This window comes from Scyliorhinus torazame, chromosome 3, assembly GCF_047496885.1.
Source record: "Scyliorhinus torazame isolate Kashiwa2021f chromosome 3, sScyTor2.1, whole genome shotgun sequence".
Lineage (NCBI taxonomy): Eukaryota > Metazoa > Chordata > Chondrichthyes > Carcharhiniformes > Scyliorhinidae > Scyliorhinus > Scyliorhinus torazame.
The window spans coordinates 166345058-166360452 of NC_092709.1; the positions used below are offsets into that span (position 1 = coordinate 166345058).

The 15395-nt window shown below is 48.7% G+C and overlaps 1 protein-coding gene across 2 annotated transcripts in view; it reads right to left on the minus strand.

Annotated features, from left to right (window-relative positions):
• lgi2a (leucine-rich repeat LGI family, member 2a) overlaps positions 1-15395 on the minus strand; it is a 134939-nt gene that overhangs the window by 75931 nt on the left and 43613 nt on the right. The window contains exons 3-5 of one of the 2 annotated variants that reach the window (XM_072496505.1): positions 4180-4251; positions 4020-4091; positions 3791-3862 (exon numbers count right to left, since the gene is read on the minus strand). The exons of the other annotated variant lie outside the window; for it this stretch is intronic. Coding sequence (XP_072352606.1) covers positions 3791-3862; positions 4020-4091; positions 4180-4251 — 216 coding nt within the window. The remainder of the gene's footprint in view (positions 1-3790; positions 3863-4019; positions 4092-4179; positions 4252-15395) is intronic. 2 annotated transcript variants of the gene reach the window in all.

The window sequence follows — 15395 nt, forward strand, 5'->3', positions numbered from 1 at the left end:
CCCAGAGGACATTCAACCGCATCAAGCAGGGTATACAGACCCTTACATTAACCGACTTACAGGCCAGGTTGGCCACCTACACGGGGGAACCACTGGACATTGCAGGAACTACAATGACCCCTGTTGTCGATGGATGCCAGGAGGGGCATTTCCCACTTATCGTGGTGCGCGGCCATGGGCCCAGCCTGTTGGTCGGGACTGGTTGCGCCATTTGCGATTGCAATGGCAGCACATCCTCCAAACAGTTTCTGAAGGGTTGACTGAGGTGCTAGGACGATACCCAGATGTATTCCAGCCTGGTTTGGGGAAAATAAAAGGGGCCGTAGCCCGTATCCAAGTTGAACCAGGAGCATCGCCGCGCTATTTCCGGGCGCGCCCAGTGCCTTACGCCTTGCTCGAGAAGGTAGATGGGGAGCTCACTCGTTTGGAGAGTTTGGGTATTATCAGGCCCGTCCGTTTTGCTGACTGGGCAGCACCAATTGTACCTGTAATGAAGCCAGATGCCACAGTTCGCTTGTGTGGCGACTATAAACTTACAGTGAATACGGTTTCCCGACTCAACCGATATCCAATGCCTCGCATAGAGGATCTCTACGCGAAACTTGCAGGTGGACTCTCGTTCACACAATTAGATATGAGTCACGCCTACCTGCAGTTGGAGCTGGACCCTGCCTCCCGACCATATGTAACGATTAATACACACCGGGGCCTGTATGAATATACACGGTTGCCCTTTGGAGTATCCTCTGCCTGCGCAATTTTTCAACGTGTTATGGAGGGCATTTTGAGAGGTTTATCACGTGTGGCTGTCTACCTAGATGACGTTTTGATTACAGGGACGTCGGAGCAGGAACATTTGGAAAATCTGGAGGCTGTCCTTAGACGCCTTTCGGAGGCTGGAGTCCGTTTACGTTGCACAAAGTGCGTATTTCAGGCAAAGGAAGTAGTCTACCTAGGTTATCGGGTGGACCGCGAAGGTCTGCACCCCGTCACAGAGAAGGTGCGTGCAATTCAACATGCCCCCACCCCGACTGACACTTCGCATCTTCGTTCTTTTCTCGGACTCCTAAACTATTACGGGAAGTTCCTCCCCAATCTGGCAACTACGCTGGCCCCTTTGCACCTTCTGCTAAAGAAAAATCACACCTGGGGTTGGGGTCAGCCGCAAGAAACCGCTTTCCGGCGGGTATAGCAACAATTGTCGTCGTCTGGGTCACTAACCCACTATGATCCTGGAAAGCCTTTGCTCGTCACATGTGATGCATCCCCGTATGGTATTGGGGCTGTCCTGTCCCACAAGATGGAGAATGGGGCCGAGCGACTGATAGCTTTCGCCTCCCGCACATTGACTGCAGCGGAGAAAAAGTACGCGCAGATCGAGAAGGAGGGCCTGGCAGTGGTTTTTGCGGTGAAACTCTTCTACCAGTACGTGTACGGCCACCATTTCACTATCGTGACTGATCATAAGCCCCTGCTGGGACTTTTCAGAGAGGATAAGCCAATACCGCCCATTGCTTCCGCACGGATCCAGCGCTGGGCTTTGTTGCTTGCTGCATACGAGTATTCTCTGGAGCACAAACCAGATACGCAGATAGCAAATGCCGACGCACTGAGCCGATTGCCTTTATCGACCGGCCCCATGTCGACCCCCATGACCGGTGAGGTGGTTGCAACCCTAAATTTTATGGACACCTTGCCTGTCACGGCATCACAGATCCGTGAGTGGACCCAGACGGAGCCAGTCTTGTCAAAGGTTCGGCACATAGTCCTGTATGGTGGGCAGCATAGACAGCACCCAGGCGAGTTGCGGGCATTTTCCTCCAAGCTGTCAGAATTCAATGTGGAAGACGGCATCCTCTTGTGGGGGACGCGTGTGATTGTCCCGGAAAAAGGCCAGGAGCTGATACTAACAGACTTGCACAATGGGCATCCAGGGGTGACCAAAATGAAAATGTTGGCCCGGAGTTATGTCTGGTGGCCAGGCCTCGACACCGACATTGCGAAGGTGGCTCAAAACTGCTCCATTTGCCAGGAGCATCAGAAGCCTCCGCCGGCCGCGCCCCTACATCACTGGGAATGGCCAGGGCGGCCTTGGGCACGCTTGCATGCAGATTTCGCAGGCCCTTTTCAGGGATCCATGTTCCTTCTACTAATTGACGCCCAGTTCAAATGGCTAGAGGTGCATAGGATGCAGGGGACAACGTCCTGCGCAACAATTGAAAAGATGCGTTTATCGTTTAGTACGCATGGCCTCCCCGAGGTGCTGGTCACGGATAACGGCACTCCATTCACGAGTGAGGAGTTTGCGAGGTTCACGAAGATGAACGGCATCCGCCATATCCGCACTGCCCCTTACCACCCGGCTTCAAATGGGTTGGCAGAGCAGACATTCAAAAGAGGCCTAAAGAAGCAGTCTTCCGGATCAATGGACACAAGACTGGCTCGCTTTTTGTTTACGTACAGGACCACCCCCCATGCAGTGACTGGGGTAGCTCCCGCAGAACTCCTAATGGGCCGGAGACTTCGCACCCGCCTTAGTATGGTTTTCCCGGACATTGGCGCAAAAGTACGCTGCTCACAAGAACGGCAGGGACAGGGATTTTCTCGGCATCAGTCGATTCGGCAGTTTGCGCCCGGTGACCCAGTGTTCGTTCGGAATTTTGCTGGTGGTGCCCAATGGGTTCCTGGTGTAATCTTTCACCAAACGGGCCCTATATTTTACCAAGTGCAAGCCCAGGGTCGTCTCCAGCGAAAACATGTAGACCACGTTCGGGCCAGAAGACTATCCCCTCAAAAGATTCCCTGCCCCCGGAGCTCATTTCTACAGCCGCAAAGACCAGAGACGGGGAAGTTAGTCCTCACAATCTTCCACTGGTGCCTCACTCGAAGCCTGCGCAGGTCGTTACGGGATCGAATGGAGATAGAGACGCTGACATGATGGAGGCAGCAGACTCTGACTCCGAGATGGAGACACAGGATGCATCAAAGGGGGAATCCTCGGGTCCACGGGGCGTGGATGTACAACCGTTGCGCCGTTCATCACGGAAGCGCCGGTCTCCATCTCGTTACACTCTGCCTGATCCAGCGCCGCGTGCAAATGGTGTCCGGCCTGTGGCCAAAGGAGTCCAACGCCCTCCTTCGCCAGGGTCTTCGGTGGATTCCTTGGACTTTGGGGGGGAGGGATGTTATAACCTGCCTACTTACCATTGGCTGGGGACTAATGACTATCCCACAATCCTGTGGGAGTATGAGCTTCCCCAATGAGGGGGGCGGAGAAACCACTAGTAAACTCCTAGTATAAATAAAGCTGGCCAGTTCAGGAACCAGCAGGAAGGAGTATGTAGCAAGGGAAGTTACTGCTACTGTTATGTATATATGTTATAGTAAATAAATGTTATTACTTTGTATCCTTAAAACTCGTGCTGGATTCTTCGTGGCCCTTACAAAACTAGGTTTATCTTAGATTAGGATAAATGGTCAGCAGAACATCGTGGGCTGAAGGGCCTGTACTGTGCTGCACTATTCTATGTTCTACGTTCTAATATAGGCATTATTTATTCTTTCATGGGATGTTGGCAACACTAGCAGAGCCAGCATTTGTTGCCCATCCCTAATTGCTCTTGAATGCAGTCGCTTGCTAGGCCATTTCAGAGAGCAGTTAAGAGTTTTGGATCTGGATCTGGAATTACAGATGAATCTGACCAGTTAAGGACCACAGATGTAAAACAAGTGCTCATGAATAATATCGCAAATAAAATTAATTTATAGCAGAAAATAGTTGGAATCTTACAGTTCAATCAGGGAATCCAAATCACCGAAGACGTCTCTCGGTAAGGATCTGATGCCGCTGTTAGCCAAAGAACTGAAAATAAAATAATTAACTTTAAGGATTCATTAGCTTAAATGTCTTCTGAGAAATTACTTGTTCTTATCGTTGGTTTCTTTTTACAGAAATAAGAATTCAAAGAATCAGATAACATTACAATAATTTGACAGGTGACAATAATACAAAAACTTACAGATGGATCAAACCTCTGAGCCCTCGAAATGCATGTTTTGATATAGACTCAATGTTGTTGCTCTCAATGAATCTGTAGAATTGAAGACAACTCGTTAGTTCAAATAGATGATCAGTAGTATGATGAAGGAAATCTAAAATGCAAAATGAAAATAACTCACAAATACTCTAGATGTGGAAGCCCAGCAAAGGCATCATCGTTTATTGACGTAACTGAATTTGAATTCAGGAGTCTGAAAAATAAAATCAACCCTTTTGAGTATCTTGGCATTTTAAACTTCATGTTCCTAAAAATTATAAAATTATTGGCAAAAGATTTAATGTAAACTTGATATAAGCAATACATCTTGACAAATGCATGAGAGCTTTCTTTCAAAGCTGCATGGTTTGGGGAGGAAAGCAGCCTCAGAGCTAGGATGTGAGGGAGAATGTGGGAGACTTTGTTTGGGGGACAGTAGAACAGGAACAGAAGCAGAGGCAGTTGGACATAGTCGCCATCATGATGATGAAGAAATCCACACCCTCCATATGACTGTTGTTAGAGGTGAGGATGGAGTGGACAATGGAGAGGGCGTTAATGAGAAAGTTATTAGTAAAGAAAGGGGCATCTTTGAATAAGCAATAAGATCACCAATCACCCAGCCCAAAATCCATACAGAAAATCATGAGACGTTTAACCTGATGAATAATTTCAGAGCTATGGGCAGTTTCCATAACTTTAGAAAGCGTTATTAGAATGGTCATAACTAAAACGGTCAGATTGATCATCTTTCTTCGGGATAGAGTGAACACGAGAAAATGCCCAAGCAAAAAGAAGGTAGCTTGGACATTGGAGAGATAATGCTGTGTGCTCCTAACAGGAGTTAATGCAAAGATAAATACTTTGAAAATGGTGGGAAGGATGCCAACAGGACCAAGTCTAGTTGAAGTCCAGAGCAGTGTGTTTACACTTGATTCTCAGTGCAGAATCAAGTTCCCACACTGGAACGTGATGTAGGTCTGCATAGAACAGATTGGAGTGATGGAGAGAGTTTCTTTATTCATACCATCAACTTTAATAGCGGAAGAAAAAAGTGATTCCAATTACACAATCAAGATGAAAGAGAAGTGGGAAGGAAAGTTTACAAAATTGCGACAGGTTTAGCAAGGAATGAGTGGGAGAGTTCAAGGGCAAGAGTCAATATTTCCCTGAAGTTCAGTTGTGTGTTCAGCAATTTTTTAAAAAGTCTATAAAAAGGATCAGCACGGGCAGCATGGTGGTGCAGTGGTTAGCACTGCTGCCTCACAGCACCGAGGTCACAGGTTCGATTCCAGCTCTGGGTCACTGTCTGTGTGGCATTTGCACATTCTCCCCATATCTGCGTGGGTTTCACGCCCACAACCCAAAGATGTGCAGTGTAGGTGAATTGGCCACGCTAAATTGACCCTTAATTGGGAAAAAATAATTGGATACTCTAAATGTTAAGAAAAAAAAGAATCAGCACGTAACGTTAACCGTTAAACACTGGTGTGAAACACATAATTATTACTGAGTGTGATACTGCACAGGAATGCACTTCTTCAAAATTTCAAACTTAAGATGTCTAGCAAAGTACGAAAGATAATTCTGCAGTCTAATCCACATGTGTTTTCTGAATACAAAGTAATGGAGTGAGATTTAAAATATGGTCCATTACTCCCAAAATAATAATGTATTTTGGGCTTTCAACTTGCAAGTATAGAAATAATTTTGCATAGCTTAAAACAGCAGTGAGTCTGTTAACAGTAGTACTCTTGTAAATAAGATGATTTATTTTCAGGAATGGATTTACAGAAATTACAAGAAGAGATAAAGTTGACTCAAGATTTGTCATCAATCAAGAGACTTGCACCAAACTGTCTTTTGAGTCCAGTGTTAGTGCTTAGAATTGCCCACTGAGAACTACTACCTCTGACTTTTCTACAGTACTCGGAGTCAGCGGCCGACAAGATGATTAGATAGAATTGATTTTGCTTGATTAGAATTTGAAAAGTTCTCGGGATATATATTTTGGACGACAAGGATTGAAGTCAGTTGTTTTAAGAAAAGGCATTTGAGCTGCAAGATGCCATAATTAACATAAGCATGCTCATCTTCTTCAAATGGAAAGCTGGAGTGGAAAGTAAAAGATGGTTTGGAAAGAGAGAAAGTGAAATTTTGAGTTATGGTTGGAAATGATAGTTGAGCACAGCATGGTTAGAGTTGAAAATGGGCAGAATCAAGGATGGCATTTAATGGTGGAGACGCGGCTCTCATCACCAGCTGGAGGGTTGGCTGGAGCCCTGCGGCACCTCTTTTCAGGAAGGCACACAGAATTGAGTGCCAACCAGGGGCTTAACTGGGCAACAATGGGCCATCCCCACATCAAGTACCCAAGGGCAGAATTCTGCATGCCACTGTTGCTGAGCAATCAGAGGAGGGTTGGCAACAAGGGCAGAGGGATGGCTCCCCCACCATAACCAGGTTCTTCAATCAGGCACTGAGTGCTTGCTGGGAACACTTAGGGCGCAATTCAGCGGAAATAATTCGAAGTCCGCTTTTGGGGGGGTTTGGCAGGGTGTTTCGCCATTCCTGGCTCTCTCGCCCTCTGATTCGCCCGACTCACGCTTCAGTGTCACACCGCGAACAAGGGGAGCTGCTTTTAAACGCTCCCTCACCACTCACTCCAGTCAACACACAAGCATGGCAGCACACAGACCTGCTCCTTGCTTTGGGGATGCCGACCTGATCAGGCTGCTCGATGCAGTGGATGAGAGGCGGACCATCCTGTTCCCCTGAGGGGGTTAGAGAACCAGCAGCAGGGTGTGCAAGGCCGCCTGGATGCAGTGGCGGCTGCAGTGAGTGCAGGCAGTATCAGCAGGAGGACCGCCATCCAATGTCAGAAGACGTCAAATGACCTCCAACGAGCTGCAAGGGTATGTTGCCACCTCTCTCCTGGCATCAGTTCCAACTGCCATCCCTCAAATTTCTAGCCCCCCTCCCTCCCAATGGACTGGCTGTCACTTCACGCCCTACCCACATCCAATCTTCAAACTTGTTCCTCAGAACCCTCACGCACCCCCAGCACAGCCCCGTTATGTCTAGGTGCGGTGCCCACACACACCACCCTGACCCATCAAACATGCGGCGCACAATGTCCTCTCTTTGCCACTGCAGGAGAAGACTTGGAACACTCCGGCAACCCCCCGCCACGAACAACCCCAACCCCGCTGAAGGGCACCTCACCACCCCTCCCCACGCAAGATGAAGGTATGTAAAATCGTCGGCTCCAACGAACCCCTCCCTGATGAGCTCAACGTATTCTATGCCCGCTTTGAGCAAGAGATCAGCGAGAGTGAGCCCTCCACCCCAGAAGCCACGGATGAACTTGTATCTGAGATCACCACTGCAGACATCAGAGCAGCCTTCTCGAAGGTCAACCCACGGAAAGCCACTGGCCCGGATGAGGTACCCGGACGAGCACTCAGGACTTGCACGGATCAGCTGGCGGGGGTATTCACAGACATCTTCAACCTCTCTTTACAACAATCTGTGGTCCCTATCTGCTTCAAGAAGATGACCATCATCCCTGTACCAAAAAAAAGCCAAGCAGTGTGCCTTAATGACTATCGTTCAGTGGCTCTGACATCCATCATCATGAAGTGCTTCGAAAGGTTAGTCATGGCACGAATCAACTCCAGCCTCCCAGATTGCCTTGATCCACTACAGTTCGCCTACCGCTGCAACAGGTCCACAGCAGACGCCATCTCCATGGCCCTGCACTCTACCCTGGAACACCTAGATAACAAAGACACCTATGTCAGACTCCTATTTATCGACTACAGCTCAGCCTTCAACACCATCATTCCTACGAAACTCATCTCCAAACTCCGTGGCCTTGGCCTCGGCTCTTCCCTCTGCGACTGGATCCTGTACTTTCTAACCCACAGGCCACAATCAGTAAAGATAGGCAACAACATCTCCTCCACGATCATCCTCAACACCGGTGCCCCACAAGGCTGTATCCTCAGCCCCCTACTATACTCTTTATACACCTATGACTGTGTGGCCAAATTCCCCTCCAACCTGATTTTCAAATTTGCTGATGACATCACCGTAGTGGGTCGGATTTCAAACAATGAGACAGAGTACAGGAATGAGATAGAGAATCTGGTGAACTGACGACAATAATCTCTCCCTCAATGTCAACAAAACGAAGGAGATTGTCATCGACTTCAGGAAGTGTACTGGAGAACATGCCCCTGTCTACATCAATGGGAACAAAGTAGAAAGTGTCAAGAGCTTCACGTTTTTAGGTGTACAGATCACCAACAGCCTGTCCTGGTCCCCCCATGCCGACACTATAGTTAAGAAAGCCCACCAACGACTCTACTTTCTCAGAAGACGAAGGAAATTTGGCATGTCAGCTACGACCATCACCAACTTCTACAGATGCACCATAGAAAGCATTCTTTCTGGTTGTATCACAGCTTGGTGTGGAGCCTGCTTTGCCCAAGACCGCAGGAAACTACGAAAGGTCGTGAATGTAACCCAGTCCATCACACAAACCAGCCTCCCATCCATCGACTCTGTCTACAATTCCCACTGCCTCAGAAAGGCAGCCAGCATAATTAAGGACCCCACGCACCTCGGACATACTCTTGTCATAACATACATCAGTACATTATGGTGCAATCACATACACACACTGATGGACATGCAGTAGGACCAATCAGCATACATAACACCGCTGCCAATCACCAGTGAGAGCACAAGCACTATAAAGACAGGGGACAGGAGAGTTCCCGCTCATTCTAGCAGCAGCCAGCTCGGAACAAGAGCTCAAAGCCTGCATCACAGACATTCACCATGTGCTGAGTGCTTCACCATAGCTAGTGATAGGAAAGGGTCCACAGTTAAGCTGGTATTGCTTATACCCACGTTTACAGTATGTTAGCATAGTTGAACAGTTAATAAAATAGCGTTACACCACTTCCAGCATTGTTGGCTTGTTTGTGAACCAGAACACCCAACACGACATGGTACAAGGAGTGGCCGCAATCTAGCACTTGTGAGACCTACCTGCAACTTCTCAGCATTCCGGCATCCTACATTATGGAGAACATCAACCCGCCGCCGCCGCTCCGCATCGCTGGCAATCTCGGGGTAAATTGGAAGATATTTAAACAGCACTTCCAGCTCTTCCACGAGGCCACGGACAGGGAGAATGCATGGGACACCAGGAAGGTAGCCCTTCTTCCCGCCACGGCTGGGCAACATGCCATCCACATCTTTAACTCCCTGGCATTCGCGGACGGTGAGGACAAGACCAAGTACAAGACGGTGCTCCTCAAATTCGACACACACTTCAGTGTTGAAGTCAACGAAAGCTTCGAAAGGTACCTGTTCCAGCAGCACTTGCAGGGTAAGGACGAGCCTTTCCAATCCTATTTAACACACCTCCGCATCCTTGCGCAATCCTGCGACTACGGGCCCACCTCCGACTCCATGATACGCGACCAGATTGTTTTTGGGGTCATGTCGGACATCCTGCGTCAGCAGCTCCTTAACGTTAAGCAACTAACCCTAGCGACTGCAATCAAGACCCGTATCCTGCATGAGAATGCCTCCAGCCGATACTCCTACATACAGGCAGCTGAAACGGCGCGGCAAGGGCCCCATGAGGCGGAACGGGTCCAAATGATTGAACACCTCCCGGGCCACAGTCTGGAGGAGGGCGGCCATTTTGCGCGCTTTCCGAGGCCTCCCGCGCTTGTATGCGGCAAACGAGAGGATGGTGACGTGGAGGAACGTGTTGCGCAGGCCCGCACCACGCGAGACCATACCGTGCATGCGCGGTGGCGCAACGAACGAACTGACGTCACGACGTGCAGCAACTGTGACTCCGCCCACTTAAAGCGGCAATGCCCTGCAAAATCGCGACAGTGCCTACGCTGTGGCAGGCTTGGCCACTATGCTGCCTGCTGTCGAGCAGCCCAGCCTGCCAACTCGCAACGATTTAACCAGCCTCGCAGGAATGTTCGGGCAATCCAACCCACCTTCACCGAGTCCGATCCTGACTTCATGCAGACCAGTCACACTGAGGACAGGGAGCCTTTTCGAGTCGCTGTCATAACCAAGAACAGGCTGTCCCCGAATCGAAAGCACCAGCCGCTGTTGGTACACGACATTGATCCGGACGACGAGTGGTGTGCCACCCTGACGGTCAACCCGAATTCGTCGCCCACCTCAGAGACTTGATTTGTGAACCTTACAATGTTGGACTCAATGCTTTGTTCTTTCATCCTGTTTCAGCATTTCACTAGTTTGTTTATAGCATTCGTTATTAGTTTTGTTGTTGGTGTAACGCCTTGTTTTTCTTTTCCCTGCACCAGGCACCTTCCCGTGTATATAGACTAGCCTCAAGTACATTGTTATGTAAATACTGCACACACATGGTCAGATACACTCATTACACGTTACTTATTCTCACATAGGCACATGTTCTTTGTAAAAAAGGGGGATGTCATAATTATGGTGCAATCACATATGCAGTAGGACCAACCAGCAAACATAACACCGCAGCCAATCACCAGTGAGAGCACAAGCACTATAAAGACAGGGGACAGGAAAGTTCCCGCTCATTCTAGCAGCAGCCAGCTCAGAGCACAGAACTCACAGCCTGCATCACAGACATTCACCATGTGCCTCACCATAGCTAGTGATAGGAAAGGGTCCACAGTTAAGCTGGTATTGCTTATACCCATGTTTACAGTATGTCAGCATAGTTGAACAGCTAATAAAATAGAATTACACCACTTCCAGCATTGTTGGCTTGTTTGAGAACCAGAAAACCCAACACGACAACTCTCTTCCACCTTCTTCCGTCAGGAAAAAGATATCAAAGTTTGAGGTCACGTGCCAACCGACTCAAGAACAGCTTCTTCCCTACTGCCATCAGACTTTTGAATGGACCTACCTCGTATTAAGTTAATCTTTTCTCTACACCTTGCTATAACTGTAACATTATATTCTGCAGTCTCTCCTTCCTTCCCTATGTACGGTATGCATTGTCTGTACAGCATGCAATAAACAATACTTTTCACTGTATACCAATACATGTGACAATAATAAATCAAATCAAATCACCCCCAACCCAAACCAGCCCTGGGGCAGCAGCTCCAGTGCCCTTAAGGTGCATGCCGGAAAATGGAACTAGCTACACACCTCTTCAATTCCCGTCAGTAGCCATTGTGCCAGCTTCCTGTTTTTGAAAAGGGGTTCTAAACCACGCCTGATGACATCCCGCTGGGAGCTGAGTAATTCCCGGGAAGCTGCTGCATTCAATTTCAGTCTCATTAATGAGATTGAAATGAGTGCAAATTAGGGTTACTGATACTCTCTCTATTTTGGGGGGAGATCCGGGGCTTGCCATTAAGAGCAGGCTGGGTAAATCGCAAAATGGTTCGTGCCTGGGCAAATCTCGATTTTACCCTCTCCCGCTAGACACCCAGCGCACTGGGTGCAACAAGATCACTGAATTGCTCCCTTTGTCTCCCAAATGGAGAATTCAGCCCTGTATTTCATTTCTTTTTAGAACTTGTTCTTTTTTCCTTGAGTATGAGCATTTATAGATATAACCGTAATAAGTACAGAACCTTTATTGCATTGGATGTTTTAATTAATTAATATCAAAGAGGTAAGGGAAAACAATTAACATTTGTATGGTTTTACTCAATGTTAAATTAGATACTGAGTGGAATAACTGTCCTTCGGGGCCATGAAATTATGCCTTACATTCGTAGTGTATGAATGTTTAAGATATTCATATGAAATTATTATACCTGTATTTTAACAGTTTTAATCCATTAATGTAAAATAAGATTAATATTGCAATTAAACTAGCAGGAAATTCATATGAATGTGTTTGCTATCGTTTTGTTAATACTGGACAGTATTGTTTCAAGGCTCTTGCATCTATGTACTGCAGATCATTTTCAGGAAGGAGTGTGTATCTGCATTAATTATATAAACTTGACTTCCAGTGGCGGCCATGCACTGGGTAATCACATGAAAGGTGGCTTTCTCTTGGGAAGTTCTTACCCAGCCCTTTTAACCCGTCATACAGATACAACAATACCGCAAAATCCCCCCCAGCCGCACCCCCAACCAATACCCAATCGAACCAAAATGCCATCGAAGCAGCCACAGAGCCAAAAAAACAGCAAATGTCAGGAAAGTAAAGCCCCAAGCCTAGGTCAAAGGGACACACGGGGCGAAACAGAACAGAACATGGCGGACCCAGCAGGGTTGGCAACACAGCGCCAGTCCACCCGTCAATGGAGCAACTGATGGAGCTTCTCTCGATAGAGCAGCAGAAACACAGAGACTCAATAAAACAGGACCTTATGCCGCCATGAGCTCAGCAATAGAAACCACACTGACCCCATAAAGGTGATAGATAGAACAGAGTGGAGACTGGAGACCCAGGAAGCGACAGTGCGGGGCCTGGAGAAAGCGGGCACCGTCCAGGGCAAGTGGATCGTCTCATTCAAATCCGAGCTGGCAAGGTTGGTAATGACTCAGAAAGCGCTCAAGGGGTAAGTCGGTGATCAGGAAAACAGGTCCCATTGATAGAACCTGGGAATTGGCGGACTACCAGAGGGTGCAAAGGGCAGGAACCCGACAGACAATGTCGTAAGGATGCTCGGGAAACTGGTCGGAGAGGAAGGCTTTGCCAAACTTCCAGAGGTGAATCCGGCCCATGGGGATACCTCCAGCAAAAGCCCAGCTCACCACCAACAGCCTCAATATTGCTGATACCAAAAAAACGACAAAGACCCGACAGAGTGCGGGTCATATAGACCCATTTCACTCCCGAATACCGATACGCTAAAGTTCTGGCGAACGCTCTGGTGAGGCAACTGGAGAGTTGCGTGCCAGAGGTAGTCACGGAAGATCAGGTGGGGTTTGTCAAGGGTAGACAGCTAACAGCGAACATCCAATACCCACTGAACATGATTATGACCCCACCTGGAGAGGAGACACCAGAAGTGATCATCTCCCTAGATGCAGAGGTGAATGGAGGTACCTCATGGAGGTGCTGGAACGGTTTGGGTTTGGGCCAGAGTTCACCTCAGGCATGAAACTACTGTATAGAGCTTCCATGGCGAGTGTACAGACAAACACCACCAACTCTGAATACTTCCGGCTGCACAGAGGCATGAGGCAGGAATGCCCATTGTCCCCGCTGCTCATCGCCCTTGCGATTGAGCCCCTGGCTATTGCCCCCAGGTCATCGAAGAGGTGGAAAGGCATCTAAAGGGGAAACAGCATGCACAGAGTCTCACTCTGTGCAGATGACCACCTCCTCTGTGTCTCAAACCCCCTCGCCAGCATGGGAGGAATAATGGATCGCCTGAGGGAGTTCGAAGCCTTCTCGGGTTACAAACCTAACCTGAGCAAGAGGGGAATCTTCCCCGTGAACCCCGGGGGTGGAGAATCAGAGCCGGGGATTTTGCCATTAAAACTGTCCCAAACCAAGTTCCGATACTTGGGGATCTAAATAGCCCACGACTGGACACAGATCCATAAGTGGAACCTGCCGAGCCTAGTGGAAGAGGTAAAGAGAGACCTGCGGAGGTGGGACTTTCTCCCGCTCTCCCTAGCAAGAAGAATGCAGCCAATAAAAATGGACGTGCTGCCAAGATTCTTCTTTCTATTCAGATCGCCCTCGATCTTCAAGATCCGTAACAGGGTCTTACAATTAAGGAGGAATATGGGACGGCTGGCCCTGCCGAACCACCTATTCTACCACAGAAAGGGTACGGGGTGGATGAGAGAGCAGAGGCGGAATGGGCACCAATGGAGGAGACCTCCTGCATGGGGACATCCCTCCAAGCACTGGCCACGGCCCCATCCCATTTCTCCCAGCCAAATACTCGAGGAATCCAGTAATAGTAGCCACGCTAAGGTCCTGGAATCAGCTCAGGCACCATTTCAATCTTGGTGCAATGTCCGCGATGCCCCCCATCTGCAAAAAACATTAATTGATCCCGGCAATAATAGACACCTCCTTCAAAACGTGAAGACAAGCTGAAGGGGTTCTGACAGTGAGGGACCTGTACCTAGACGGTACAGTAGTGATCCTTGGGGAACTAATAGAAAAGCTCCAGTTCCCGAAAGGGAACGAGCTCCAATACCTTCAATTGAAGAACTTCCTCCGCAAGGAGAACACAACACTTCCCCAGCTACCCGGACGCACTCTACTGGACAGACTGCTAGCATTGGGTGAATTGGGGACGGTAACTGTGTTGAAACGTACGGACGAATGTTAGAGGCGGTATGGGCCCCGCTGGACGAGACACAGGAAAGGTGGGAGGAACAGCTAAGCATAGAGATAGGGGGAGGACTCTGAATCGAAGCACTGCAAAGTACCAACTCCACATCCTTATGCGCAGGGCTGAGCCTAAAGCAGCTAAAGGTAGTGTGCAGGGTACACTTGATCAGAATATGCATGAGCAGGTTCTTTCCAGAGGTGGAGGACAAATGTGAATGGTGCCAGCGAGGCCTGACCAACCACACCGACATGTTCTGGTCCTGCCCCAAACTTGTTGGACACTGGACCGCCTTTTTCAAAGCCTTGTCCAGGGTTGTGGGAGTGAGAGTGGTATCATGTCCACTGGTGGCAGTCTTGGGGTGTCGGAACAGCCAGAGCTCTTTGCGGGGAGAGGGGCAGACGCCGTCGCCTTTGCCTCCCTGATCGCCCGCTGGAGACTCCAGCTCAGCTAGAGATCAGCAGCACCATCCAAATCAGTGTGGACTGGCTGTCCGACCTGGCGGAATTCATCAAATTGGGGAAAATAAATTCGGCATCAGGGGGTCGGAAGAAGGCTTCACAATACACGGATGCAATTAATCAGCCTCTTTGAGGACCTGTTTGTGACCAGCAGCTAAATAAGGGAGGGGGTTGTGTGTGGCAGGGAGGAGGTTTTGAGGGGAGGGGAGCCGAGTTAGACAGGGGAAAAGGAGGGGGGAAGGGGGGAGGGGTGAGTGTGAGGGGGGAGAGGAGAGGATACAACACCCAGAATACAGGATAGCAAGTAGAGAGGGATTAAAGGGGTCTGAAGGAGAGGGGGAAAAAACATTGATGCTGCCACGGCAACTAATAGGTTACACCTTTGTTGCCTCGATCACAACCCTAGTATGTTTTCTTAAAAATACTTTTATTCAAATTTTCAAAATGCTTACATTTTTACAAACATAAGCACAAAATCCAGCACGAATCGCACCCCCCCCCCCCCACAAAATATTTGAAACTACCCTGCCCTTGACAGCAGCCAGATCTCCGAAGTGTAAGATAAACAAACCCCATCTCTT